The sequence below is a fragment of the Homarus americanus genome, unplaced genomic scaffold (genome assembly GCF_018991925.1).
Source record: "Homarus americanus isolate GMGI-L3 unplaced genomic scaffold, GMGI_Hamer_2.0 scaffold57965, whole genome shotgun sequence".
In the NCBI taxonomy this organism is placed as follows: domain Eukaryota; kingdom Metazoa; phylum Arthropoda; class Malacostraca; order Decapoda; family Nephropidae; genus Homarus; species Homarus americanus.
Window position 1 is genome coordinate 401,657 of NW_024725031.1, and position 27,120 is coordinate 428,776.

Here is a 27,120-nt window from a genome sequence, read left to right on the forward strand (position 1 = left end):
GAAATCAGCTTAAAACGACATGAGAGGTGCCAATGTGCTCCTCAAATATCTAGCTACAAATAATATGGATTAATGTCTATTTACTATGAAATAATTGGGTTTATTTATAAGGTGTTAACAAAATAATGGAGGAAGTAAAACACTCTTGCAACCCGGAGGCCACGATATCTACTCTCGGGAACAACAAGCAAACTGACACACATATCCTAACATACATGACCTTAATGCTTATCTTGTGCAAGAGTGACCGTGGCTATGCAACATCCGTTAAGCAAGTTCCACACATTTTCTTTGACTGTAATTTTCTGAACATATTTACCATTCATTTGATTTCAACATTATTGATTTAGCAACATTAAACTGCAGAAATAACAGAAATATTATGTACATTCACTCTATCATTATAGACAGCCTATAGAAGCACAGTCATATCCTTGGGAACATTATGTACAAAAACACTTACCCACACATTCAGTCTTAACACGTCTCTCTGAAGAAACATGTCTCAGGAACATTATACAAGTGTTATTTGCCAAAACTTATTTCACTTTATAAACAGCCTGACAGTTACATAATAAAATTTTATAAACTTACATTAATTCACCATTGTCTTGTTACTCATATTTTGTAGACTGTGTATGGTAAAAATCATTTGATTAATTGACAAGAAGATCCATATCTGGAAGAACACTGTAAAATAGGCATATAAAATCTAATAAAATAATTATAACACCCTTAAAGTAAAGTTTAGTGGCATTATAAAATCTTAAGAGTTTGACCAAATGTAAGCTTGTACCATCACACATTGACTTTTAATTATTTTCTATATCAGTACGTGTACTTCAGCATGTTAACTATCTGATGTGTAAAGTGTTCAGGAAGAGACAATGAATGTTGTATCATGATTGTATAACAGCTGCACTTGAAAGCTTTTGTATGGGTACAAAATAATGGCTGGTAAATAATGATATACTGTACCTATACAGGTACTGTGCAATGAACAGACAGGAAGTACTGTACTGTACTTAAATTACACCAAACAATGTGGCAGGCTGGAAGTTACATAAATTTTTGCCAAAAACATTCTATATCATTTGTGCCATCCATTTGTTAATAGTTTAGGGGTAGATGTTGAAATGGCTGAAATTGCAAATCATTAATATATATATATATATATATATATATATATATATATATATATATATATATATATATATATATATATATATATATATATATATATATATATATATATATATATATATATATATATACATATACATACTGTTTAGTGTCCATGTATTGTACTGTATAGTGTTGGAATTACTGTATATGACCATTGTACAGAACTGTACAATATGTACTGTACTGTATACACTAAAATGCATAAGAAAGGTAATAATACCTACATTGAAAGCATTTTATAAATAATAAAAATAGGTGCACTAAACATTTAGGAATTGAAAGGTCATTTATAGGTATAAATTTTGTATAGACAGGGAGCACTCCTCATAAGACTATTGTACTCCATCCAATAACCACAATACACATCTTCCCTAACATTGTGTTTGGGTATTTCCATTACTGTACTGTACCTGTAAATGTTGTCCTGTTTCTTGGGGGAAGGTTAATGATGAGATTCTCTGCAGGTCTCAACATATTACCCTATTTCTATAAGGATATCTTCAGGAGTGATACAAGGTCACTTCAGATGGTATAAATATCCACTGAAGCCAGATATTGTAAAAGTAAAACTGCTGCATGGTGCAGGTTTACTCAGTTCATTAGTTAAAGGTTGGATTTAGTTTATCTTATAAGGACTTGTTATAGGGAAGAGTTTGACATCTTGAATATGAGTTAGTTATTTACGTTGGATCTATTGAGTACTGTATTGTCTAGTTCGGCCAATGCTGTGTTACTGTGTTACTTGAATACACCATGCTGAAGGTGCACTGTAGTGTGGCTTATGTGTTTTGTGTGGCAACACAAGTGACAGCTATGTAGGATAAGCTAACCAAAGAACACATGGTAGAGTCACTAATGCACAAATATTTATGACATGTTTGAGATGCCATATTATATTTACAGTATATATATTGATGACTTGACCTAACCCGACCTTGTACCCCTCCTGAAGGTGTCATGGTGGAAACAGAATGATATATTCCCATAAAGAAGAAAGGATCTTTGGGCAGTGGGAAAAAAATCAGTATTAAGTGATAAAGAGAATTGAGTTGAGGACTTTTAGTAAAGCATGCTTAAGAGAAGTACTGCTACTAAACTTACATGTAAACATAGTCAAACACAAGTACTGTATTGTTAAACATAAAAATTCTGAACACTCTTAAGAGCAATACAATTAACTAATAAATAAGATACAGCTTTTCATAATACAGTCCAATATGGGTTATGTCCTTGAATATTTTTTATTATAAGTATTTTAAAAGATTTTCTTCATATACTAAAAGAAACATGTGAACATTGCTGTACACATAGCAGTCACTTCACTGAGGTGGTCAGAGCAGTAAACACTTCACACAGGTGCTATTAGCACGAAATTCTTGCGAACATACCAAAACCAAGCCAAAAATAGTTTTATCAGGAGGTAGCAGACACGGGTGTGAATAACACTGTACTGTACTAGTCTTAATCTCTTCAAAAGTACCAGCATAGGATTAATATCCTGTTATGCACAAGGACACTAGTTCTGCAAACCTCTGTAAGAAAGGCTGATAAAAATCTGTTTGAAATTTCAAAGTTCATAAAATGAGAAATTTATGATCAAACAGTTATATTTTCTCAGTTCATTCTTATCTCATATAAATTTTCTAATTATGTACACGACACTCTAGAAAGAGATTTATTATTTAAAGGCAATGAAGTTTACCTTTTGTTTTCTATTATTCCAAATGGAAAAGAAACTGATGCACTTCTTAGACTCACAAATATGAAAAAACTCATTGTTGTGAAACTTCACAAGAATCCTTAAAAATCCAGATCCCATCCAGTGAGTTCATCTCCTGGAACATCAACATCTCGAGGGTAAGAGTCAAAGTTGCTGGCATCAGCAGGGCCACGAATCTGTAATGTTTAAAATTGTCGTAAGAGATTTTTCAAAATATTTTTTGCTATTCTCATGCAGCTATTAAAGGTTTATCCTACATAAGACAAAAGAATACTCAAATATTTATAAACACAACAAGACATGTTACCTATAAAAGTTGTAATTTTGGAGAAGTAAAGGAACACTAAATGATGATTTAACATATACCGTATAAATTACCGGGTACCTTTCACTTGTGTTGAGGGATTTCAAATTACTGTATAAAGGTTCACCCTGTTTAGACGGTGATGGCAACTCATACTTTTATCCTCTTCACCACTGATAGGCTCATTAGCCACTTGTGCAGTCGGTCATGTCTCTGTTACGCACTGTTGGCAAGTATTGGGCATGTACCGGCTCCTGAATGTATCAGAACCTGCTCCAGTGTTGGTCAAGTCTGGCCTTGAAAGAGCTCACACTCGGTGGAGTCACAACTCTCTGGCAGATTGTTCCAAAAGTTCACCATTCTCACTTCAAAAAAGTTTGCCCTCACAGTTTCATGACTAGACCTTGTTTACAGTCTGCCTCAGGAACTCTTTTTCAGCCCTTCTGCACTCTGACTTTGCTTGGTCTTTGGACCTGACATACATGAGTTACTTCATATAACCATCCATTTATTATACTGTACCAAGCTGATGAACTCGGGTTAGAAAAGCACACACTACACTCTTAAAACTCATTGTCAGTGAAATCTGTAGTATGAGGGAGTAAATCTAAATTACGGTAATCCTTACCTTTGGAATTATAGGTGGTTGGAGGGACCTTGCCTTTAGGCCATCCCAGTCAAAACCTAGGAACCATCTGTTAAAGAAAACATGGATTAACTTGGGTAGTTTTCTTTTATTTAAGTGTTTGTGAAAGTACTACAAACTAATGAGCTCTAAACAAGGTCCCCTCGCTAATTTGCGAGGGACCTTGAGCTACAAGTGAGTAGTTATGGTGGAGTAAATGAGAGGTACGTAGTTTATATTGATGTGTCACAGAATCACTTGGACACAAAGCTAACACAGTTTTATTTTTGTTCCACAAGAACCATACATTTTAAATAAAACCACTGAAATATGGCATTTTTATTTCCCGCAAATAGTTTCTATAGGAAGCTTCCTCAATACATTCCACAATAATTCACTCATGAAGCCTAATGTTTAGCCCTTCGTGGTCCAGTGGATTGTTGCTTTAATTTATGTAACATATAGGAGTTTTTAGTAAGGAAAATAAGGTCTTTTTGGCACCATTTCAAGATGAATTTCTATTGACAGCTAACTATTTGTTAAAAAAATCAACAAACAGTTCAGTGATCCAATCAAAATTTAACAACTGATTTGGGCATACCTGACCAGCCCAGCACTCCCCTGGTTATACCTATACAGTATGTACAGTACTGTACTGGCCAGCTGATGATAACATCTACCTTTCCTGTGGCCAGTCATGGCAAACTGATGAGTTAACCCTCTATTTCCCATAACTCTAAGTTAATATTTTACAGAGAATAACTTTATGTGGTGTTTGCGAGGAATCCAACCATCTTATATATCAATGGTTTACTGTATTCAAGTCTGGGTTTTTCATCATCATCTCATTCTGAATACAGGGTAATTCCCACATCTTGAACAGTATTTTTCCAGGACTTCACTTCTTATACTATTTTTCATTAGTATCAGTACCGATAATAATGTTCCTTCACACTGTATCTCTAAGTGTCAGTACCTTGACTGCCCAAGAGATTAGCTCAACATACAACTGGAAAGGAAATAAAAAAACTCAAATTACTAACTTGTGTTTCTTGATGTCTTGAATGCCACTTCGCTGATAACCAAGTCTTTCTGCTGGACTCTCACGACACAGCCTCTTGATCAATGAGATAGCATTACGAGTTACATGTTGTGGGAAGTCCACCATGTCAATACCTTTCAGGATTATATTATATGTCTTCATGGGGTCCGAAGCTGTAAAAGGTGGCCTGTAGGAGAGAAAAAAGAATATTAATATAAGGAAATTTAAGTCACACAGATATTACCAATACTGTACTATACATACAGTTTCAGTCAATTAGTAATCACTAATGAGTCTAATACTTACGTTCCTGTCAGTAGCTCATACATGAGGATGCCAATTGACCAATAATCAACGGCTTTGTCATGGCCCTTGTTAAGAATGATCTCTGGTGCGACATACTCTGGAGTGCCACAGAAAGTCCATGTTTTGCTACTGGGTCCAAGTTTCTTGCTGAACCCAAAATCGACCTAAGAATTAAAAATTCTGCATTAAGAATCAAACTGTGGTCTTGTAATGGTTCACACTCCTGAACATTGGAAAAAATTATACATATGAAATAACATGAACCAATACAGTGAATGATGCAAGAGTGTTATCGCATGTGGGAAATGGAAGAGTCTTGGGGTAATATTAAGTTATGCATGAACTGGGTGGTAGTTGTAAGTGTGAAGGTCTGTTGTTTTAGCAAATTGGGTCCACCCTTAACCAGAATGTTATTCAGCACAGTACATGATATACCTATACTATGACCAATATTGTACTACTTTAATCTATGAGAAACCTTCTTTCTGAACAAGATGGTTTGCTGTTCTACCATATTATGAGTACAATGACACTAAATTAAGACAAACATGTCATGAAGTTTTCTCTGACTTGAGTTACTTTGAGAATGTTATGTAACTTTGGAATATGTTTTTTGAACAGTAATTCTTATAAGTGCAAGGTTTAGAGAAGACTTCAGACAAAAGACTATAACTGGCAGTCACACCCAGCTTGTGTGTTTGTAATAAGTTATAATCACACAATATATGAAAGCATGTAAGGAAACTGATGTTAGATGGAAAAAAAAATCAGATGGACAAGTGCTAATTGATGGTTTAACCTCAAGTTCACAGGTGTAATTTTCTTTACTAGCTGATTAGTGTAGTGTAGTGTAGTGTAGTGTACTGTACTCACCAACTTTGCATATCCCGTAGAATCTAACAAGAGATTTTCTGGCTTGAGATCTCTGTAAATGATATTCTTGGCATGTAAATACTCGAGGGCCTCCACCACACAGGCAGTATAAAACCGAGCGGTGAGGTCCTCAAACCACCCACGGTCACGTAAAAGTGTCCACACCTCGCCTCCTAGGCACGCCTCCATCATCATGTAAACATACTTGTTGTCACGAAAAGTCTTGTACAATCTGAAGAAAAATAACACATGAGTAATGTACTTCACTCAGTAGCATCCTTATCTTTGGGGTTTGGGTTTAAGGACATTAAATACTGTACTATTATTTGTTTAGGGGAGAACGCCATCAAGGGCTGTAATAAGCAGTACAGTATTTAATTAAATTAAGATTAACTTTATTATGTTGTATATTAAAGCATACTTTTAGCCATTGTATGTAAAAACAAAAACAAAAAACTTGAAAGAAATGGAGCATACCGTCACTTCAGTATATGGTCATACTCTACTTTAATTATCATATTTATACAATATTTTATCCCAGAAGTGCAATATGTTCAGGGTGGATAGCTAATGGTGGATTGCATCTAGCTAGTCACGTGATAAAAGGAATGAATGTACAGTACCAATGGTGAGTTGTTGGGCTGTATAAAGCAATAGGTAAACCTACAGGAAATCTTGAGGAGATACTTTATACTCTTTGCTACCGATCAGTTCATTAGTCACTTGGGTGGTCGGTCACATCTCTGGTATGCACTGTTGACAAGTACTGGTTCCAGAATGTATCTGTGCCTGCACCAGTGTTGGTTAAGTCTGGTTCTCAATGAGCTCACACTTGGTGCCATCACAACACTCTCTGGCAGATTGTTCTAAGAGTTTACAACTCTCACTCCAAAGAAGATAAAAGAAAAAAAAATGAGTTTTCTAAATTTGTGACTTCAACCCTAACACACTTCACTACAGGGAAGCCACTTTTGAAGTTTGATTTGACTAACACAAGACAATTTTATTCAGCTCAGAGGGGAGCCTGGGCACAAGATGTGACGCCTAGTGGAGCAGGCATCTGCCAGTTCCAGGTATGAACATTTGACAGAGTACAATAATATCCTCTGAAGTGTTTATAAGCTTCAATTAAGTCATGCCTTGCTTGCCAATTATATGCTAGGCAACTGTAGGCATTCTAATCTCTCTGGGTATCTGAGGTGCTGTAGTGCAGGCATCAGTCTGGTGGCCCTACTTTTGGATGATTTTAATCAACTGAGTCTTTAGTATATCTGGGGACCAGGTGGGGTGACAGTACTGTACTCCAAACAGGGAAGTACCTCACTTTTGAAGAGCTTTTCACAGTCTGTTTGGTTCTTATTTCCCCTGAATGTTGTGCAATGGGAGTCAACGTAGTAGAAAAACCTGTTACAGCACTTAAGAGAGAATTAATGAAATATAAATGAATTCTGGCCATCCTACACCAGAACAATGTACAGTACGTGCATTAATTACCTGATTTCACCGATGTAGAAGGATGGGAGATAGGACACAACCATGCACTAGACCATTCACACCTCCCTACCAAATTTCAGCTCGTCTTTAAAACTGGACCTTCCCGCCCCTAGTGGAAGGACAGGAGATAGTGTATGACTATCCTTTAAGTCACCCGCACTCACCGCACCTCACAACCAAATATTTACTTTCTAGTTTTATATATGGAAATACATCCAACCTGAAGGTGGGGCTGAGCCACCTTTCCTGGAAGGACGGAAGATTGGACGACCATTCTCTCGTCAACCCGTACCTTCCTACCCAATTTTAGGTTTCTATCTTCAAAACTGTGGACCGATCCGCTAGTAGGGGTTCTTAGTTGGCCCCATTCTGTATGTACAGTATAGTATATAAATGAAGACTTCTTTTATTTGTTCTTAACTTACACCATCTTGTTTTTATGTGTAAGTTGTAGCTACTTTTATTTATTTTATTTTTAATAATTTTGCCAATTATCAGCTTAAAAGTCATTCAGGCAGTTGGTCTATCCAGTGTTAGTACAGGAGGAAACCAGAGACCGAGAAATTGGATGTTTGGTAGTGAGGGTCACACTGGATAACACCCTTCTCACATGAGTCCAGGCTGAGGCTCGAACTCATGACATATTAGTGCACGTTACCGCTGTACCACCAACACTCCTAGTTTTTATATATTGGCTGTATTATTTCTTCATGTAAGAAAATGAAGAATTTTAAACATATTTAGTACTAACCAAAATGCAGATTTCTACCACACATGCTTTCATTACTGGTTTTGGATTTTTAGTATTTCTAGGAGAGATGTTGGATAGTTTGGTAATCAACAAAAAGATACAGGGAGGGATTTAGACGTGATAGATATATTTCACGATAAAGATTTGATATGATACTGATAGCTAGATAGACAGGTAGAGTACTGTAGATGAAGATATTTTAATATAGTACATTAATCCTGATTAACTTTTGTACCTTGCCACAAATGGGTTGCGGACTGCCATCATAATCCGCTTCTCTGAAAAAATATGCTCTTGTTGCTGTGTCTCAACGATGTGCTGTTTCTTAAGGCACTTAAGGGCAAAAGTCATGGCTTTGTCATGGGCATATTGTACCAGCTCTACTCGTCCAAACCCGCCAACTCCCAGTGTTGCAACAACATCAAGGTCATCAAGTCGTATGTAGGCGTATTCTGAAAGAAATGTTAAAAATTATGAAAATGACAAAACCGTATCCCTGGGAACAAATACAGCAATTTTTAAAGTTTCTTTCACTGATGTAACAAAAATCAACAGAACAAATAATATGTGTTTCCTCAATAACTCAAAATGCACCACTTTCCTGGTCTCACTACTAGAAGATCCCTAACGACAATAGATAGTCTAATCAAATCTTGTATCATATTTTCATAACTTTATTAACAGCATTTACTCAATAATGGACGACTGTGTGAACTACAGTACTGCACAGGGAAAACATTAGTATCAGCTCATAATCTAACCTGCCACAGCATCAACATTATGAGGTCCTGTAATGGGTCTGGTGACGCCACGAGTTTCGTCCCCGTAGTCCTTATCACGTAGCTCTGACAGGTCACCGATAAGCTGGATAAATGATCTGTCAAGAAATAATGGGTTGGTCTCATACACACACACTGAAACTACATCATAACTAATAAACAAAATACACAGTGAAATACAATAAAATACATGACCCAACAACAGTACAATACAGTGGGTTTTCAGGGGCAGATCCAGGGGGTGCGAACCCCCTGATCAAAAGAATTCCAATACTTTTTCTTTAATGCAGTATTGTACTCAGGCATTGTATGGTAAAAATTAATTACTATTGACCTCAGAATATCTCCCAATATCAATTGCATATGGCATCAAAATGGCCTTAAAATGTCCATGATATTGGTCAGATTTAAAAAAAATATCTTGGGGAGTCAGCAGCACTCCAACTGTGCTCCACGCCCCCTCCTTGATATTCCTGGATCCGCCACTGGTTGTATGCTTTGAAGTTACGTAAAATTTATGTTAATTATGGGAGAAAAAATTGCAATAGGAAGTGGTATACAGTAATCACAGACCAATTTTATCTTAAGTAAAGCTTAACTTGTCTGCCAGTGGTCAACTTACTCTCTATCCAGGGTGAGGCATTCTACCCCAGGAGCCATGGCGATGACATTGGCGGTGCGACATTCCTCTTTCAGCAATGCTTGTTCCCCAAAATAACTCCCCTTCTGTAGCACCCGTATCTCTTCCTCCTCACTCTTCCCTGCAGGAGGTGGGGGACAAACGAAGTTGATGCAATAAAATCACATGTTAAAATGGATGGTGGCAAGATGATTACAGTATATTGCAAAAATGTTAAGTGATTGTGAAAATGTTGAGTGGTGGTGACAGTTTGATTGTGAAGAGGTAGTTAGTGTGAAAACAGGGTTTCTACTGGGCTGGAAAAGCCAGGGAATTTTACAAATAAACCTGGAATTTTAAATGAATTAAGTTCAACTTCAAAATATTGTTATTTTGTAGCAACATTAAAAAAAAATAACGATGTACTGTACTATATATTAATAGGTAAATAATTAAGCTTTTAGGAACAAATTCCAGTAAATAGTCCACTCCAATAACTGAAATGTTTGTGTATCTCTCATATTTCATGTTAGCGATCAAATAACCAAAGACAGCTACTGTACCTGTATTACAGGTTGTACCCACTAATTCTGCAAATTTTTGTCAGATGAGTTGTTCTTATAATTAACTGACTTTAAGTGGATTATTCTACATATTTATCATGAGCCATATAGGTGGATCAGGAGTGTTATTTTCGGTTTTTGCAGGATTTCCGGCTTTTTGGAACGCCCAGGTCGATCCACGTGCAAATCCGAGGAGAAAAATATGGAGGGAGGGTGGGGTCAAGGTCCTTGCCGATGCTCATCACTAGGCCTAATAATCATCCTGATCATAGCTGGTTAAATAAAATAGTCACGTTGGGTAGCCAGTGGCAATTATCATCTTTGAATTTCCCAATAGTTTATAAATATTATTGAAAACCTCTAATTCTGTTATTGTCGTAATAAATACTGAATTAATGTACCTGGATTTTTTTTCAAATTTACATTTGGAAAATCTGGAAAAGTCGCGGAATTTTGTTTTGTCCGGCCAGAACACACCTTGGAAAAGATGTTGATAGTGATGATGACAGTTGACCGTGAATCGGTATGTAGTTGTGGTGAAAAAACTGGTGAGTTTGAGAGGTAATTATGTTATATTCACAAAAACAAAAAAACTAACTGACCAGGTATCCGCTGTGTGACGCGCACCTTCCCAGAGCGGAGGATGTAGAAGGAGTCCCCACTGGTGCCTTGCCGGATCACGTAGGTCCCAGGGGCATAGAAATCCTGCAGGATAAACGTAGAATTAATTTGGAGAAATATATTGGTGTAGGACCGTAGGAGAGAATAAAACAGATTAGTTTTACATGTGGCTGATCAAGGATTGGCCATTTGTGATAAGCTGCATTTAAAAAGATATCCCTCGCACACAAAACAATCCCCAGTTAGGTCGTCAAGAGTGAGGTGCTTCCCCGTTTGGAACAGTCATCCCAACTGGTCCCCGAGACTGGTGCCTGCACTCCGGCACTTCAATTATCCAGAGAGATTAGAACGCCTGCAACTGCCTAGCTAATACTACAGACGGGCAAGGGGTGACCTAATTGAGGTGTAGAAACATCTCGAATGGAATTACTCAGTTGAGTGTCCATACCTGGAGTTGGCGGACGACCGCCCCCACAAGGGGTCACAGCTCAAGGTTGAAGAAGCCGCAAGTCCCAAATGTGTGATGGCAAATTTTTTCGGAGTGAGAGTTGTGAACACTTGTAACAACCTGCCAGATATAGTGTTGTGACGGCACCGAGTGTGAGCTCTTTCAAGACAAGACTTGACCAACACTGGAGCAGGTACAGATACATTCAGGAGCCGGTGCATGCCCAGTACTTGCCAACAGTGCGTAACAGAGACGTGACCGACTGCCCAAGCGGCTAAAGAGGGTTAAAAAAATAATAATACAGTAAATGTGTGAGGCGTGAGACACTGGACGTGATATGAAGAATGCTATAGGGAGAGTAATTAGATAGAAACTGGGAGACAGGCAGGGAGATCAAGATATAACTGGGTGACGAGAGTGAGAGACCTAACAGCCAAGAAGGTTAACAGTTGACCTATGCATCAATCTCTTGGTCACACTACCAGGCTGGAGGACGTCGGTAGCGTATCCTGTATATACTGTACAGTGAAGTAGCCAGGAGTCTCGGGTGGGTTTCATAAACTGAGGTTCGAGGAAACTTCCTAACCAACCCCAACCAATCACCTGTTTCACCCCAAGTTCCCCATTACTTTAATTATGACATATGCAACTTTCTGAATTTCTTTTATCTGAGCCAACATCCAGCCAACGTGTAGTACACAGTTTCTTATGTTCCTACGTTGTTTTTCCTGTCAGTGGAAATGCAAAATTATAAGTAGTTTTAACGACTTTTCAACAATGTTTTGACTTATGTGTTGCTTATGTGGGCCGTTCCCCCTCTCCCTCCACGGGTGAGCTAACACTGCTGAGAATCCATCTTTGTGTTGTAGTTTAAGGAGTGTTGGATGTTGTCTCACGTTTGCTTGGGTTAACTTTATCGTGAGAACATTTTAGAATTCTAGCCATGGGTAAGGTTTGACGTGTAAAGTTAATTATTTACAGTAGATTAAGTTCCTGGAGTTAAGTACTATTTACGTTTCTTGTCTAAAGTTCGTGTTTATACTGTGTAAAGGGAAGGTCACACTAAACGACATCTTGTTCACCCAATAATTACCAGGTAAATATCTGTGTTCTATGATTCTCTCTCCCCGTGTGTGTGTGTGTGTGTTTGGACGCCAGTTTTCAGCTCGCTGCACTTATCCAAATATTCCTACAAACTGAAACAAACTTTACTTCCTAAGTTTTAAGGTAAAAACTTATTTGAAATTGTTCGTTATTTTTCCAATTAATACATTATCATGTCACTCCTCCACAACCTGACGATATTCCAAAATTCTGGGACACGTCAGTTAAAGATAAATCGCAGATTGTATAGTATTAATATGTTTTACACCGTCCGCGTGTGCTTATTCAGAGGCGAGATGTATAAACAAGTGTCCATGTGTAAGTGATAACATTGAGGAGATATATCTGTCAGTGCGTCAAATCGCCTTCCTAATAGATTCTTACCTAACAGGAGTCTATGTCTTACGACTAATAGTTAAAGTTACAGGATTTGGGCTTATTAGAATTGGGGTCCATCTGCTGAAAATTGACCAGTCGCTCGGTAAGGATACAGCGAGATTTTTTGATCCTCTAGTATTTTAAATATTTTTCCGTGAATTTTCATGATACTGTGTTAGTATGTAGTGATATGACGTGTTAAGTAATAAATACCCTTAGTCTATGTTTTATGTCTGAGAAACATTTGAACGGCCGTGATATTATTCTTTTATTGTTACCTACCACCCACTGACCGCTAAACTCATGGACTTTTAAACGTTGGGAAGAGATTAGATAGATCTTGTCTGGCGAGATAATATTAAAGACCCAGTTACTTCCCCACTGTGACATGACACACGTACAACAGGACATTATGGCCGCATTAGTGATGTAGGTCAGTGAGTCCTACACCGAGTCAAGCTAACAGTTATTTGAATCAAAATGAGTGTACACTTGTCGTGTTGCAAAAATTATTTATGACAATAATGAGTTATTAGTCTGAGTTGAGCTGCTTCAAGAGTCTTACCTCATATTTATCCTCTCAGTGGAGATAAAAACCCAACACAATAAGTTTCGGCAGTGTTTCTGTGCTCATTAGACACTATCAGCTCGGTGCTGTACTGACGTGAGTGTGAGACACGTTCTAATATCTTCAAATTGAGGGAAACATAACGTAGTAGCAATAATGCAAGCCATGGTCCGTAAACTTGTTAACAGATAGTCATGCAACACCAGGTAATTGTTTAGGCAGTAACAGCCAGTTGTCGCTGCACGGTACTGCACTACATTGTTTTACGGTAATGAATCGCTGAAACATGTAAGTTTTGACAAGTTCCGGTAAGTGATGTAGTTTTGAAATAATTTTCACAGAGATTTTAGTGAATATCGCATTTCTTTTGACTCATATCTGTGTATGTACGGGATATATTCAGTGATGTTAAAGGTACTGTATATTGCGCCTCCTTTATATACTGTAACAACAAAGAAACTCATTAGAGTTAACTAGACACGGGCGAGCACCTCACTAAGGGGGTATTACTTATCATCTTTCCGCTGCTGTCAGTGTTGTGAGGTAAAGAAACACAAGACGGAGAAACCTTGATAAAGTCTGGAGATGGAAAGGAAGAGTAAGAACCTTAAGAGAGGAATACGTAACCTCTACAATGGTCACAACTAACAATTACAAAAGAAGATACTACTGTACTGTACTTTAATATAGGTGTAACACAAGCTGGCTACCTTGTTCATTTTACCAGATAATGTGTATTGTAATGAAAGAGCCTGTATGTATGTATGTGTGTGTGTGTGTGTGTGTGTGTGTGTGTGTGTGTGTGTGTGTGTGTGTGTATGTGTGTGTGTGTTAGTCAGCATCATAACTCCAAGACAATGAAACTTACAGACCTAAACCGAACTATTCCCTGTATGTTAAGGTGACCCTGGGGGAGTGTACCTAGGTGTTAATTTTTAGAGTTTACTAAAAGTAATTGGGGGGGGAGTCATACAGTACGATATTTCCCTTGCCGTCAACAGCCCCTACCGGCTGGCGGGTCGTAAGGTCGACCCCGAATCCCCACCTAAAAGTGATCGTGCAGTGGATGATAGTGTAGTCACGGACACAGGCTATGAGCTTCCTCTCAAAAACAAACCCGGAGTTCCTCAACAAGTAGGGAATATTTGGTGATCAAGAAGCGGCGAGCTTTCCAAACACGGTCGTCAGTCAGTCTCAATAGGGAAATGCTTGGTGGAGTTCTACCATGCGTTCTTATGTATTGGATTATGCGGTCAGCGTAGGAAAAAAATAAAGAACGGGAATTTTTGAGAGAGAAGGCGTGATGCCAGTTTCTCACTCGCCATATCACTGCCACATAATATTCACCTACATATAACTCCCGCCTCCTCAGAGCTGGTTGAGGAACCTCCTGCTGGTTCTGTTAACGCTGCACTTGGCACCATGGCCCCACCGGAACTTGGTCGTGGCCGCCGCGTCCTCCAGCGATGCTGACAGGCTTCACTCGGCCCTGCTAGAGCTGACGACTGTGCTACGCGGGCTGAGGAGTGACTTGAGGGACGGCTTTGACCACCTGGCGAGTGAGCTGCACCAGGAGCGTCTCTCCAGAGAGGAGCTCACCCACATCCTCAGAGACCAGGTTAACGATAACCGCCGAGGTGAGGTCACGCCCTAGACAGCTTGGTCACGTTCTCAGCAGCTATATTATGCTCCCACCATATCAACACACACACACACACACACAGAGCCACACAGACACCCAGGCAAGAGGCAGAAAAAAACGTGACCGTCCAGTAATAGGGGCGGCTGGAGTGGGGATTATCCTCCTCTCTTTCTCTACAACCATTTCCTTTTCTCCACATTTGTTCTTCAACACCGATCAATCTCACTCAAACTTAAGTTAACCTATGTACGAGCTATTAACATGCGTACGAACCAAAAGTTACTGTTTGTTAACATCGACCAGCTTAAACTCGCAATTAACTTCCAGGTCATTATGTACTGATCAGCTTAGGCGCACAGGTGGCTTAAGATGCCTGTTAATTTCGTCAATGAGCTCTCACAGCATACCTATGGCATTTTTTCATTTAACATAAGGCATGTACAGTACAGCATCTCCACAACAATACTTTGTGTCTTATTTATTTTTTTCATTTATATTTTACACTGGCAGCCTTGGAGAATGTACGGTCAGACATCACCTTCCTGTCAACCACCACTGGGGATGGATGTCCCGGCAACCCTAGTGACGGTGCTGGAGAGAGGGACAAGACAGTGCTGGGGAGGGAGGACGGCGTAGGTAGCAACCACGGAACCATCGACAACAACACCGCCAGAGGAGGAGGAGGAGGTGCTGGTGGTGAAGAGGAGGCCGCCACACAACCACCCCCCACAATAGGTAAGATCTGCCACAGTTAACTAGCAACACAGCTGGGAGATGGGTTAAGGAACAAGGAAGGGAGAGAAGAAGACAAAGATCCGAAAAAAACAAGCATTGAATGAAAGCCAGGGAGAGAGACAAACAATGATTTACCGTGTCGAGAGGACTTCTGTACCAAGCAAAATCGTCGTACCTGTGACTATGTAACATGGTCACACACAACACCGCCCACAACACACAAGGTGGGTGTATTGAAAACAAGACTGCCGAGGAAGAACACAAGCACCGTGTACCAGGCAGAGGACGACCCTTAATTTGTGCCAGTGATATACAGAGAAACGGTATAATGGCGTATCCCTTACCACCTGCCTCTGGTGATATACCTGTGTGTTGCATCAATTCAGTCATGTGTGTCTTATGTTTCCGTGTGCTAGACTAGTTCTAGCACACTATATATATATATATCTTGATAAAATCACACGGGAAAAGGGAAACAACGGAGCACCTTAGCTTTCGCGTGTGTATGTGTTCCTTTCCAATAGTGTGATAGGTAACGTTCCACACAATAAATTTCGTCTTTATACATAGATTAAAGGCGAGTGTCTATCACCACACAAATGCCCCCCACTTAGATGATGAGGCCGCCGCGCCACACCTGCTCACTCCACTAATCACCCTCACATGCACCTGTTGGCCCTCCTTACTAGGAACTACTCCTTTCCTGCTATAGACTTTCACCATCGGCCTCTCACCTGGAACTTATAACCCCTGACCCTCCTCGTCTAGGCTGAGTCTCCATCATATCTCAGGGGTGGGGGGGTGAGAAGCCTTTTCTTCAAGGGTTGGCTAACTACTGTAAAAACTATGATTTGGGACGCTGCAACATCCACACTAATACAGACCACACTTAGAGGGCAGTCATCAATGGACACTATACTACTAGGAAGACCGTCTGTTCTGTGCACTATTGAGCACCGTGTCAACACATGAGCATCAAGAATTAAACTGCATTCAGAGCATAATCAACAAGCCAAAGAACTGCTGTTTAATCTCAGGACTCCTGAATCACACAACAAAATGTTTCATCTGGTTAGCTAAGAGAGAATAAGGAATCACTAACTGTACGAACCAGTTAGAAAAATATTGAGACCAAACTGATTAATATCTGACTACTATTCCATGTACCGTTCTGAACCTTGACTTTTAATTATCCACTTCCTGCAAGTTATGAATATCAGCTATTTCATCCCCGGATGCCAGATTGGAGTCATGTCAATTTCTAATTCCAAGGTAAAACAATAATTTCGACTTCAAAACAGATAGTTTGTATATTCTTTGAATCTCCGATCTTGTGTTTTGCCAAAAGTATCTTTGAAGTTCTTGTAATTATTGTGCTGGTAGAGAAATTTAGATTCTTTTCTTTGTGTTATAACAGCTTTATACGGCAATTTGATGGTTCTAGTTTATATATATATATATATATTTTTGCACCGTTTCTGAAGAGGTCGTTGATGATTTGCCTCCCCTCCACACTACTCCTGACCTAGTCTCCCACATTTCTCTATCTTCTGGAATTGACATCAGTGACCTTGACCTTGCTTAGTTTCGGTACTCCTTCACCTTGACCTGACTTCTATACTATCCTTAGCCTACTGCCTGGCCTCATACGGTGTCTCCTACAGACTGCCCGGCGCCTTTCGAGCTCGTGGGGTCAGACTGCTTGACACTGTTGAAGGAGAGGACGCTATGGGAGGCTGCCCGTGCCCGGTGCCACAGCTACGCCCTCAGCGTGGTGGGCAAATGGACAGGGTCACGTCAGGTCAGGGGTGATCTGGTGGTGCCCCACGACATGGAGCCCTTCAAGGACTTCGTCGCCGCCACTGACTTCGGTAATGACATTTTCCACTTGTCTATTTTTCTTTTACTGGATTTTTTGTCCCAACGACACCTAACCTAACGAACGGGATTGGGGTCATGTTCTAATAGTTCCTTGTCTTGGTGAGCCCCACAAATAATGTGCCCTAATCCTCATGGTTAAGTTAAGTTCCACTAAGACTGGAGTTCATTTAACCTGAAACCCTTGGGTGAATTACTACAACAGCCGACGGCCACCGTAGACCTACGGTGACTACTACACGACCCCAACGGGATTAATTCTCGGTGTTGGAGAATATATATATGAGAGTAAGGTTACTAAGGTACCAACAATTATTCCCACATCACACTTGAGCACATAACCACCAAATCACCTCACCTCTGAATGGTTAATTGGAGTAATTATCATAATAATTGGTGTCAGGCTCCTACGCGCAGCCTCACAACCCAGTCATTATCCCTCACCTCATCAACAAGCTATACACCAACTCACTTCAAGCTAACCTAACCAAACCTCTTATTACACCACGGGGGGGAGGGGGGGAGTGTGGTTTACACAACAGCTTGTAACACCTCATGTTAACTGCATTTGAAACACCTACATTATTTTCTTACTGTTATTACTTTCATTATTATTTAGTTATTTACTATCTTTATTATTATTACAACAATTATGGTCTTTATATTGACAGACGGCGCGCCCTCGGGTTGGGCGTGGGTTGGAGGATCGACGGAAGGTTGGGGTGGCGTGTGGGCGTGGGTGGACGGGTCGCTGATGAAGGAGCTGCCGTGGCTGTACTCCCAGAGGACTGGAGGGGGAGTTGCTCGCCGTGGACAGTGACGCCATGTTCCACACGCCCCACAGGAGGATGGCGCTCTGGCCCATCTGTCAGCTCAGGTAGTCCCCCTTCACCCCTTTTCCTCAATCCCCCTTAACCCTTTTCCTTTCCTTCTACCCCATCGTCATCACCTAAACCTCTTCCCTTTATACTCTCCTCTTACCCCTTCTGTCCCACCCCTCCCTTCTCCCCTCCTACCCCATTCCTCACCCTCCCCTTCTCCCTTCTACCCCATCCCTCACCTTCTCCCCTCCTCACCGTCCTCTTCTCCCTCCTATCCCACCCCTGCTACCTCATCTCTCCTCTCTCTCCTTCTACCCATTCCTCACCCTCCTTCTCCCTCCTACCCCATCCCTCACCTTCTCCTCCCCTATCCCACCCCTGCTACCTCCTCTCCCCTTCTCCCCTTCCCATTCCCTCCCCTTCTCCCCTCCTACCTCATCCTCACCTTCTCCTCCTATCCCACCCCTGCTACCTCATCTCTCCTCTTCTCCCCTTCTACCCATTCCTCACCCTCCCTTCTCCCTCCTACCCCATCCCTCACCTTCTCCCTCTATCCACCCCTGCTACCCTCATCTCTCCCTTCTCCCTTCTACCCCATTCCTCACCTCCCCTTCTCCCCTCCTACCCCATCCCTCACCTTCTCCCTCCTATCCCCCCCTGCTACCTCATCTCTCTCTTCTCCCCTCCTACCCCATTCCTCACCCTCCCCTTCTCCCCTCCCCCCATCCCTCACCTTCTCCTCCTATCCCACCCTGCTACCTCATCTCTCCTCTTCTCCCCTCCTACCCCATTCCTCACCCTCCCCTTCTCCCTCCTACCTCATCCTCACCTTCTCCCTCCATCCCACCCCCCCCTCTCCCTTCTCCCCTTCTACCCCATTCCTCACCCTCCTTCTCCCTCCTACCCCATCCCTCACCCTTCCCCTCCTATCCCACCCCTGCTACCTCATCTCTCCCTTCTCCCCTTCTACCCCATTCCTCACCCTCCCTTCTCCCTCCCTACCCCATCCCTCACCTTCTCCCTCTATCCCACCCCTGCTACCTCATCTCTCCCCTTCTCCCTTCTACCCCATTCCCACCCTCCCCTCCCTCCCTACCCCATCCCTCACCTTCTCCTCCCCTATCCCACCCTGCTACCTCATCTCCCTCCTCCTCCTACCCCATTCTCACCCCTCCTTCTCCCTCCTACCCCATCCCTCCTTCTCCTCTATCCCACCCTGCTACCTCATCTCCTCTTCTCCCTTCTACCCCATTCCTCACCTCCTTCTCCCTCCTACCCCATCCCTCACCTTCTCCCTCCTATCCCACACCCCTGCTACCTCATCTCCTCTCTCCTCCTACCCCATTCCTCACCCTCCCCTTCTCCTCCTACCCCATCCCTCACCTTCTCCCCTCCTATCCCACCTGCTACCTCATCTCCTCTTCTCCCCTTCTACCCATTCCTCACCCTCCCCCTCCCCTCCCTACCCATCCTCACCTTCTCCCCCCACCCCACTCCTCTCCCCTTCTACCCATTCTCACCTCCCTTCTCCCCTCCCCATCCCCTCTCCCTCTATCCCACCCCTGCTACCTCATCTCTCCCCTTCTACCCATTCCTCACCCTCCCCTTCCCCCTCCTACCCCATCCTCACCTTCTCCCTCCCTATCCCACCCCTGCTACCTCATCTCTCCTCTTCTCCCTTCTACCCCATTCCTCACCCTCCCCTTCTCCTCTACCCCATCCCTCCCTTCTCCCCTCCTACCCCATCCCTCACCTTCTCCCCTCCTATCCCACCCCTGCTACCTCATCTCTCCTCTTCTCCCTTCTCCTCCCTACTTCATCGTCACAGAAGACACAACGTCGACGTCCACAGAAGAGACCTGGTGATCATACAGGATCAGATCAAGGTCATCGGGATGAGGTCACCAGGATCAAGTCACAAGGATGATGTCACTAAGATCATGTCACAAGGACGAGGTCACCAGGATCAAGTCACAAGGATGAGGTCACCAGGATCAAGTCACAAGGATGATGTCACTAGGATCAAGTCACAAGGACGAGGTCACCAGGATCAAGTCACAAGGATGATGTCACTAGGATCAAGTTACAAGGACGAGGTCACTAGGATCAAGTCACAAGGACGAGGTCACTAGGATCAAGTCACAAGGACGAGGTCACCAGGATCAAGTCACAAGGACGAGGTCACCAGGATCAAGCTGGAAGGGATCACAAGGTCAAAAAAGACTGGATCACGGAGGCAGGATAGCTATTAAGAGATTCATATATACTGTAGGTCATAGGATAAGGTCACTACTACAGAATCACCAGCAAGAACTCACCGAGAGTAAAAGGGTTTTGAGGACGAGGACTTTAGGGTGGAGTCACCAGCAAGAGGTCACCAAGATGAAAAGCAGAACGAGTGACAAACACACCAAAGACGCCACACTGAGACTAGGGATGGTGAAGTCACCCTTCTTTTCTTGGTGAGGCTTGCTGAGTCTGTCTTGTTTATGTCATACAATGTTGTTATTATATTTGGTAAGTAAACAATACAAATTATGGCTTCTTTATGTTATCCTATGTTGTGTGTGTGTGTGTGTGTGTGTGTGCAACCTCGGCGGCCATAACCTACAGAAAGAGTGAGTCAAACAGGTACTCACCACCTCGAGGGCGTCAGCGATCTTGGTGAGGTGGTCCTTGTTGAGGTTGTGGAGGAGCTGCACACTGGAGAGGAAGTTGATGTTGTCCTCTAGACGCTTGAGGCCGGACCGCATCATCACCTGCTGAAACACCCGGCGGTCCAGCACCCACACCTTGGCATGGGTCACGGCTGAAACAACATAAGAGGGAGTTAAGCTGAAGCGTATAGGTTAGTCTCCACGATAAACTGAAGCAATGTATTATTCTGACAGTTCTAGAAGTATTACCACCCTCCCCCCGCCTCGCAGTACCACCACCACCAACACCCCCTCCCCCTGCCTCGCAGCACACCCTCCAACACCTCCTCCCGCCTGCAGTACCACCACCACCACCACCCTCCCCCCGCCTGCAGTAACACCCCCACCAACACCCTCCCGCCTGCAGTACCACCACCACCACACCCTCCCCCGAGTAAAATCCTGACGGAGTGAATTTATCAGGAGTGGAAATTACCGGTCACCTTTTCGATGGAAGTAATAAAGGCTTTGGGTGATCTGGAAATAGCAGTGCGAGTCATAAGGGGGGACACGGAACACTTAGGCGGGAGGCTCCGGACAGATCAAGGGAAGGCCGCCACCATAAGCCTCCGTGGAGAGGATTGATCTGAGTTATGGTGTAGAGTGATGTCACCTCCCCTCCCCTCCCCTCCTCTCCCCCACCTCTCTCTCTCTACGACTCCTGTCCCACCTGCTATTCTTCTATCTGTGTCTATCTCTTTGCCCCTCTTTACCTATATCTCTCTAACTCTCTTCCCTTACCAGACCACATCAACACTAGTTATGGTATTAAACAATTCAAAGCTAAACCAAACAAATACATAACAGATGACGTTACAGCAAGAGAGAGAGTTTCTATATTATTAACCGCATATTGTTGTACTTGCGGCAGTGATCCGCCAGCCTCATATAGTCCGAGCCCAACTTGCTATTTTATTAAACACAGAAATTATAATTAAATAGCTTCTGTTATTATTGCGAGTATATTGAGTTGTACGAGTAACAGGCGAGGGGCATGAAGCTTTGTGGAAGTTTGATTCTTCCTCGATGATAATACGTTCTAACTGGTAAATACATGTTAATAATTGTGAGCAAGAAATTTGAAAAGGGCAAGAAAAAATAGCATTTAATAATATAAAAGACCTAATGAAAAGGGACATTAACTTCAATTTGAGAAAAAGGGGAAGCCGAAGGACTGATGTATGGGTCAGAAGCGTGGACACTTTAACAGACACCAGAAAATGTTGGTGGCCTTTGAAATGTGATGATGTAATAGGCGAATGTTAAGAATAAATTACACTGACAGAAAAACAAATGAAGAAGTACTAAGATTAACAAAAACTTCAAGCGAAATACTTGAAATGTACAGAAAAAGAAAATATACTTTAGTCATATAATTAGGGATGAGGGAATAATAACAAATATTAATGGCCGAAGTTGAGGGCAGGAGGGCCAAGGGGAGAGACTGGGAAGGATGAATGAAATTGAAAACTGTGTCCTCAGAGATACACAACTTTAGGAGATTGGTAAAAATCTCCAGAGAACGTTTAGAGTGGAGGACTGTGGTCGTCAACCCTCATATATGATGGAACTCTGATTGATTACTCCTGCAGATATACTATTACTGATTACAGACCAGGTGCAAGCCTAAGCAAAAGACCTTCCTGGATATGAGCATCTGCCAGCTTTGTTGGCTATCCTTGCAAAGTTGCCTTACTGTTTACCATTGTTGTTTTCAAGCTGTCAATTGGCTCAGCCATGTCAATATTATATCATTATCCACTCTGTATTTTTTCTGGCTAAATAAACTGTTTCAATATACATTGTCTATATTCAAGCTGCACTGTATAACTGCATATTTTTTAAACATGCTTATCCAATTGTAAACTTGTACGACAATTTTGTTGACTAAATAATATTAGTATTATTATTATCTATCTTTCTGACACTACCCATTTCTCCCTCCCCGACTCTTTCCTTACCTAGCTCTCACCTCTAACTCACTCTTTACCTTTATATTATCTCTACTTTGTCCTAACTATCCCCACGACTTTCTTGATCTCTCTCCACCTCTAAAGATGTCTCACCTCTCTTTTCTCATCCCCCCCTCCTCTTCCTCCCTCTCCCCAACATCTATCTCTCTCTCTCCGGTTACAGGTAATAACTGACTGGACGGGTTAACTAATTATATCATCAACACGTACAGTACTTCTAACACCTTATTGTGGACCCAGTAGAGACCTTCACTCACCACCACCTATAACTCCACCACTCCCATCTCCATTACCTTAACTCCACCACCTACACCACCACCGCCACATCCACCGCCACATCCACCACCACCGCCACATCCACCACCACCACCACATCCACCTCCACCACCACCACCACCACCTCCACCACCACCCACCACTACGAAGACACACACTCGCACTGCTGTACTCACGCGGTTGTGAATAAGTTACTCTCTATGTACAGAAGTTAAACAAACATTCTATTTCAAATACTCTGTCACATTCTACGCCATAATATCCTGACCACGAGGGTTAGTTATACAGATCCTTTGTGACCTCTACTCTGTAATCCTTTTGCGCTTTCGCTCACAAGATGAGTATGGGGTGCACAATAAACTAGCCGCTGTACGTGCACAATTAAAACAAATATTCAAGTACCATCCCCACTACACTATCACCTGCAGTAAAACCCAAACAATGACTCACTCATCCACACACACACACACACCACTCCTGATTGGAAGACCTCATTATGTGTCACCAGTACCCAAGTCAACGAGCTCACAATCCTTAAACGAGTTACGACCTATTGTCATTACCCTAATACCCAGCCTAATCTCTGGAAGTTGTGTGTTTGGCAGGACTTTCACTGACATTACAGGCGCCAAAGATCCTCAGTAATCCGACAATATAAAGACCTCCTCCACCACTCACTGCCTTGTTAGTGCTCTATATGTCATATACCACGACCTAAATAAACGTAAGACATAAGTGGCTTCACCAGAGTTAGACCTTTCAGTCAATCACCTGCGGCGTCCCCCAAGGCACTAGGGTGGGACCGCTCTGTTTCCTCATCTTTATTATCGATGCCCACAAAGTTACTTCCGCTCATGGAAATATGTCGACGACTCCACCATTGGCATCAGTATCAACAATTCGGCCCCCGACTACAGCGCCCTCCAGAACACACCGGACAGTCAACAACAATACCAAAACCATGGTTAAGCACATCAACCTCTCCTCCGACCATGTCCCACCTCCCTCCATCACAACACTGGCAGGAGAGAATGGCAGGGGGGCAGGGAAGAGGAGAATGACGGGGGAGGGTTAACGGACGACTCTGCCATCTACCGGAAAAAGGTTGCACTCCACTAACCACTAAAAGCTTCTTATGACAATTTTCCCCCTGGGAGTCTTGGGATAACAACAATAAGCATCAAGTTGTACATCTCAGTTACAGTACAGTAAAGGTGCCGCTTTGGACCCTCATCTGTGTCACTAGAGCCCGAGTGACTGTGCTCAGATGCCTCCTCACACCTCACTCCTCACACCTCCTCACACCTCACACCTCCTCACTCCTCACACGCTCCAGCAAAACTTCGGTCAACAAATACAATCAACCAGGTGTCGTCACGTGCAAGTCTCCGAGTTATTCCCCCTCGCCCTCCTCTGTTTACACGGAACAGCTGATTGGATGACAACCTTTGTTGACATGTACCAGCTGACTAGAGGGAGTTGTTTGTTTACATGTACCAGCTGACTAGAGGGAGTTGTTTGTTTACATGTACCAGCTGACTAGAGGGAATTGTTTGTTTATGCTTCTAATGACTAGAGAATTGTTTACATGTACCAGCTGACTAGAGGGCGTTGTTTGTTTACATGTACCAGCTGACTAGAGGGAGTTGTTTGTTTACATGTAGCAGCTGACTGAACTTAGAACAATAAATAAACCAAAATTCCAGCCCAGACAGGGATGGAGGAGGGAGAGGATAGGGGATAGGGCATGGGGATGGAGATGGAAATGGGGATAAAGGCTAGGGACAAGGGATGTGGATGAGGCAGTGTATGCGGATAGAGGCAGGACAGGAAGACCTCGATAACAAAGGGATGAATTTAAGACTCCATCACCTGCGCCCGGATAGCGAAAGTTCACTCGTGAAATGTTACGACGCATACCAAGGTTTACAGCGGCTGAGTTCCTGGCGACGGCTGTGTGTGTGTGTGTGTGTGTGTGTGTGTGTGTGTGTGTGTGTGTGTCAAGATACAAAGTCTGGTGTTCATATTCTCACTGGCTACTATATGAGAATACCTGAAGATTACACACGCCCAGCTTATTTCACCTGTAGATTGGACACCCCAGTTTATTTCACATGAAGATTAGACACACTAACGCTAAATTCCAATCTAACTAACCTAACCTAACCTAACCTAACCTATCCTACCCCTAAACCCCCCAGTTAGCGTAGGTGTCTAATCTTCAGGTGAAATAAACTGGAGGCCTAATCTTCAGGTAGAAATAAACTGAAGCCTAATCTTCAGGTGAAATAAACTGGAGGCCTAATCTTCGGTGAAATAAACTAGGCCTAATCTTCATGTGATCGTAAACAGATGAGATACACATAAATATACATGTTGCCAGAGTGATACCTCTATCTAACGAACTAGAAGGAAGTCCGTTGTATCGAGGGTCCGTTATGGAAATCTCCATTTAACGAACTATATAGAGGTGAAAGTCCGTTGTATCGAGGGTCCGTTATATGCGAAACCTCCATCTAACGAACTATATAGAGAGTCCGTTATATAGAGGGTCGTTATAGCAGAAACTATTTAACGGATTGTAAGGAATATCAAGTCGTTATATGGAGGTGTCACTATATAAAAATTTAATTCTCTAGGTTGAGTCAGCAAGGTTTTTTTTTTTACAAAATATCTGAGTGGACTGTTGGCACTTGGCGAGGAAAGAAAATTTATCACTACTTTTTTAAATTTTCTATCAGATATACGAGAGAGAGAGAGAGAGAGAGACTTATTAATATATATTCTATTCTCTATTTTCCTACTGTGGAGAGAGAGTGTGTACAAGCTGCAATGCCCCCTCACGTAACCTCAAACTACAAGGCTGTGGGGAGAAAAATACTTCAAAATTCAGAGGAAAGGAAAAGTGAATCTATAAGCTGCCCTCCGTAGCCCGCTCTGTTTACCAATTAGGGTGGGTCCTGAGGTGTGGGGGGGGAGTGTGGGTGGGTTAGGGACGTTGTGGGTGGGGGTGGGGGTGAGGGTGTTGTGAGAGGTGAGGGTGTTGTAGGGTTAGGATAGGTCAAGACAGGTCAAATGGGTGTTAACAAGCTCCAGGTACACTCACCTTTGATGCTGGCGGTTCTGGTACAGTTGTAGAGGATGGCCAGCTCCCGAGGCCTTGAACGACATCCGGCCTAACATATCTCCATCCTTCACTACCTCCAGTTCCCCCATGGCTGACACGTATAGGTGTGACCCTAAGGAGAGGAAAGGTGGTGGCCGTGTTATTGTTTATCATCACCTGGAACTATTATTATTGTTTCATTATTTACATATTTATCTTGTTTAATATTATTACTATTATTCTTTTATTATCTGTATAAACACTTCTACCACTTATCATTATCACCATTATCAATCTTAGCACTATCATCATCATCATCACTATCAATCCTAGCACCATCATCATCATCATCACCATCACTCACCGGCGTCTCCTTCCCTTATGACCCAGGAGCCAGCACCGAACTCTTGCGGGTACATGGAGTCCACGATCTCCCTCACCTGGCTCGGTCAGGTGTTTCAGGAAGTCATTGTCCATAATGGCGTCCTTGATCAGCTGTTTTGATCTGTAAGTAAACAAAGACATTCCTTGATCAGCTGTTTTGATCTATAAGTAAACAAAGGAGATTTTTTTTCATAGTATGTACTTTAGCGTGAGTCTTGTTCGTCCTGGG

At 42.3% G+C, this 27,120-nt stretch overlaps 2 protein-coding genes across 2 annotated transcripts in view; one reads left to right on the top strand and one right to left on the bottom strand.

Moving 5' to 3' along the window:
- Positions 1 to 18,690, top strand: part of LOC121864609 — a 30,022-nt gene extending 11,332 nt beyond the window's left edge. The window contains exons 2-5 of the mRNA XM_042363696.1: positions 14,753 to 15,017; positions 15,533 to 15,757; positions 17,422 to 17,628; positions 18,307 to 18,690. Coding sequence (XP_042219630.1) covers positions 14,753 to 15,017; positions 15,533 to 15,757; positions 17,422 to 17,628; positions 18,307 to 18,455 — 846 coding nt within the window. The 3' untranslated portion in view covers positions 18,456 to 18,690. The remainder of the gene's footprint in view (positions 1 to 14,752; positions 15,018 to 15,532; positions 15,758 to 17,421; positions 17,629 to 18,306) is intronic.
- LOC121864608 (cGMP-dependent protein kinase, isozyme 1-like) lies at positions 1,291 to 26,984 on the bottom strand. The gene is given in 14 exon segments (XM_042363695.1): positions 1,291 to 3,081; positions 3,838 to 3,904; positions 4,878 to 5,063; positions 5,183 to 5,346; positions 6,056 to 6,287; positions 8,536 to 8,752; positions 9,062 to 9,177; positions 9,702 to 9,840; positions 10,864 to 10,966; positions 21,096 to 21,265; positions 26,508 to 26,554; positions 26,556 to 26,640; positions 26,872 to 26,954; positions 26,956 to 26,984. Coding segments are annotated over 14 exon segments (1,734 nt in total). The 3' UTR covers positions 1,291 to 2,985.
- Positions 26,985 to 27,120: the final 136 nt, after the last annotated feature.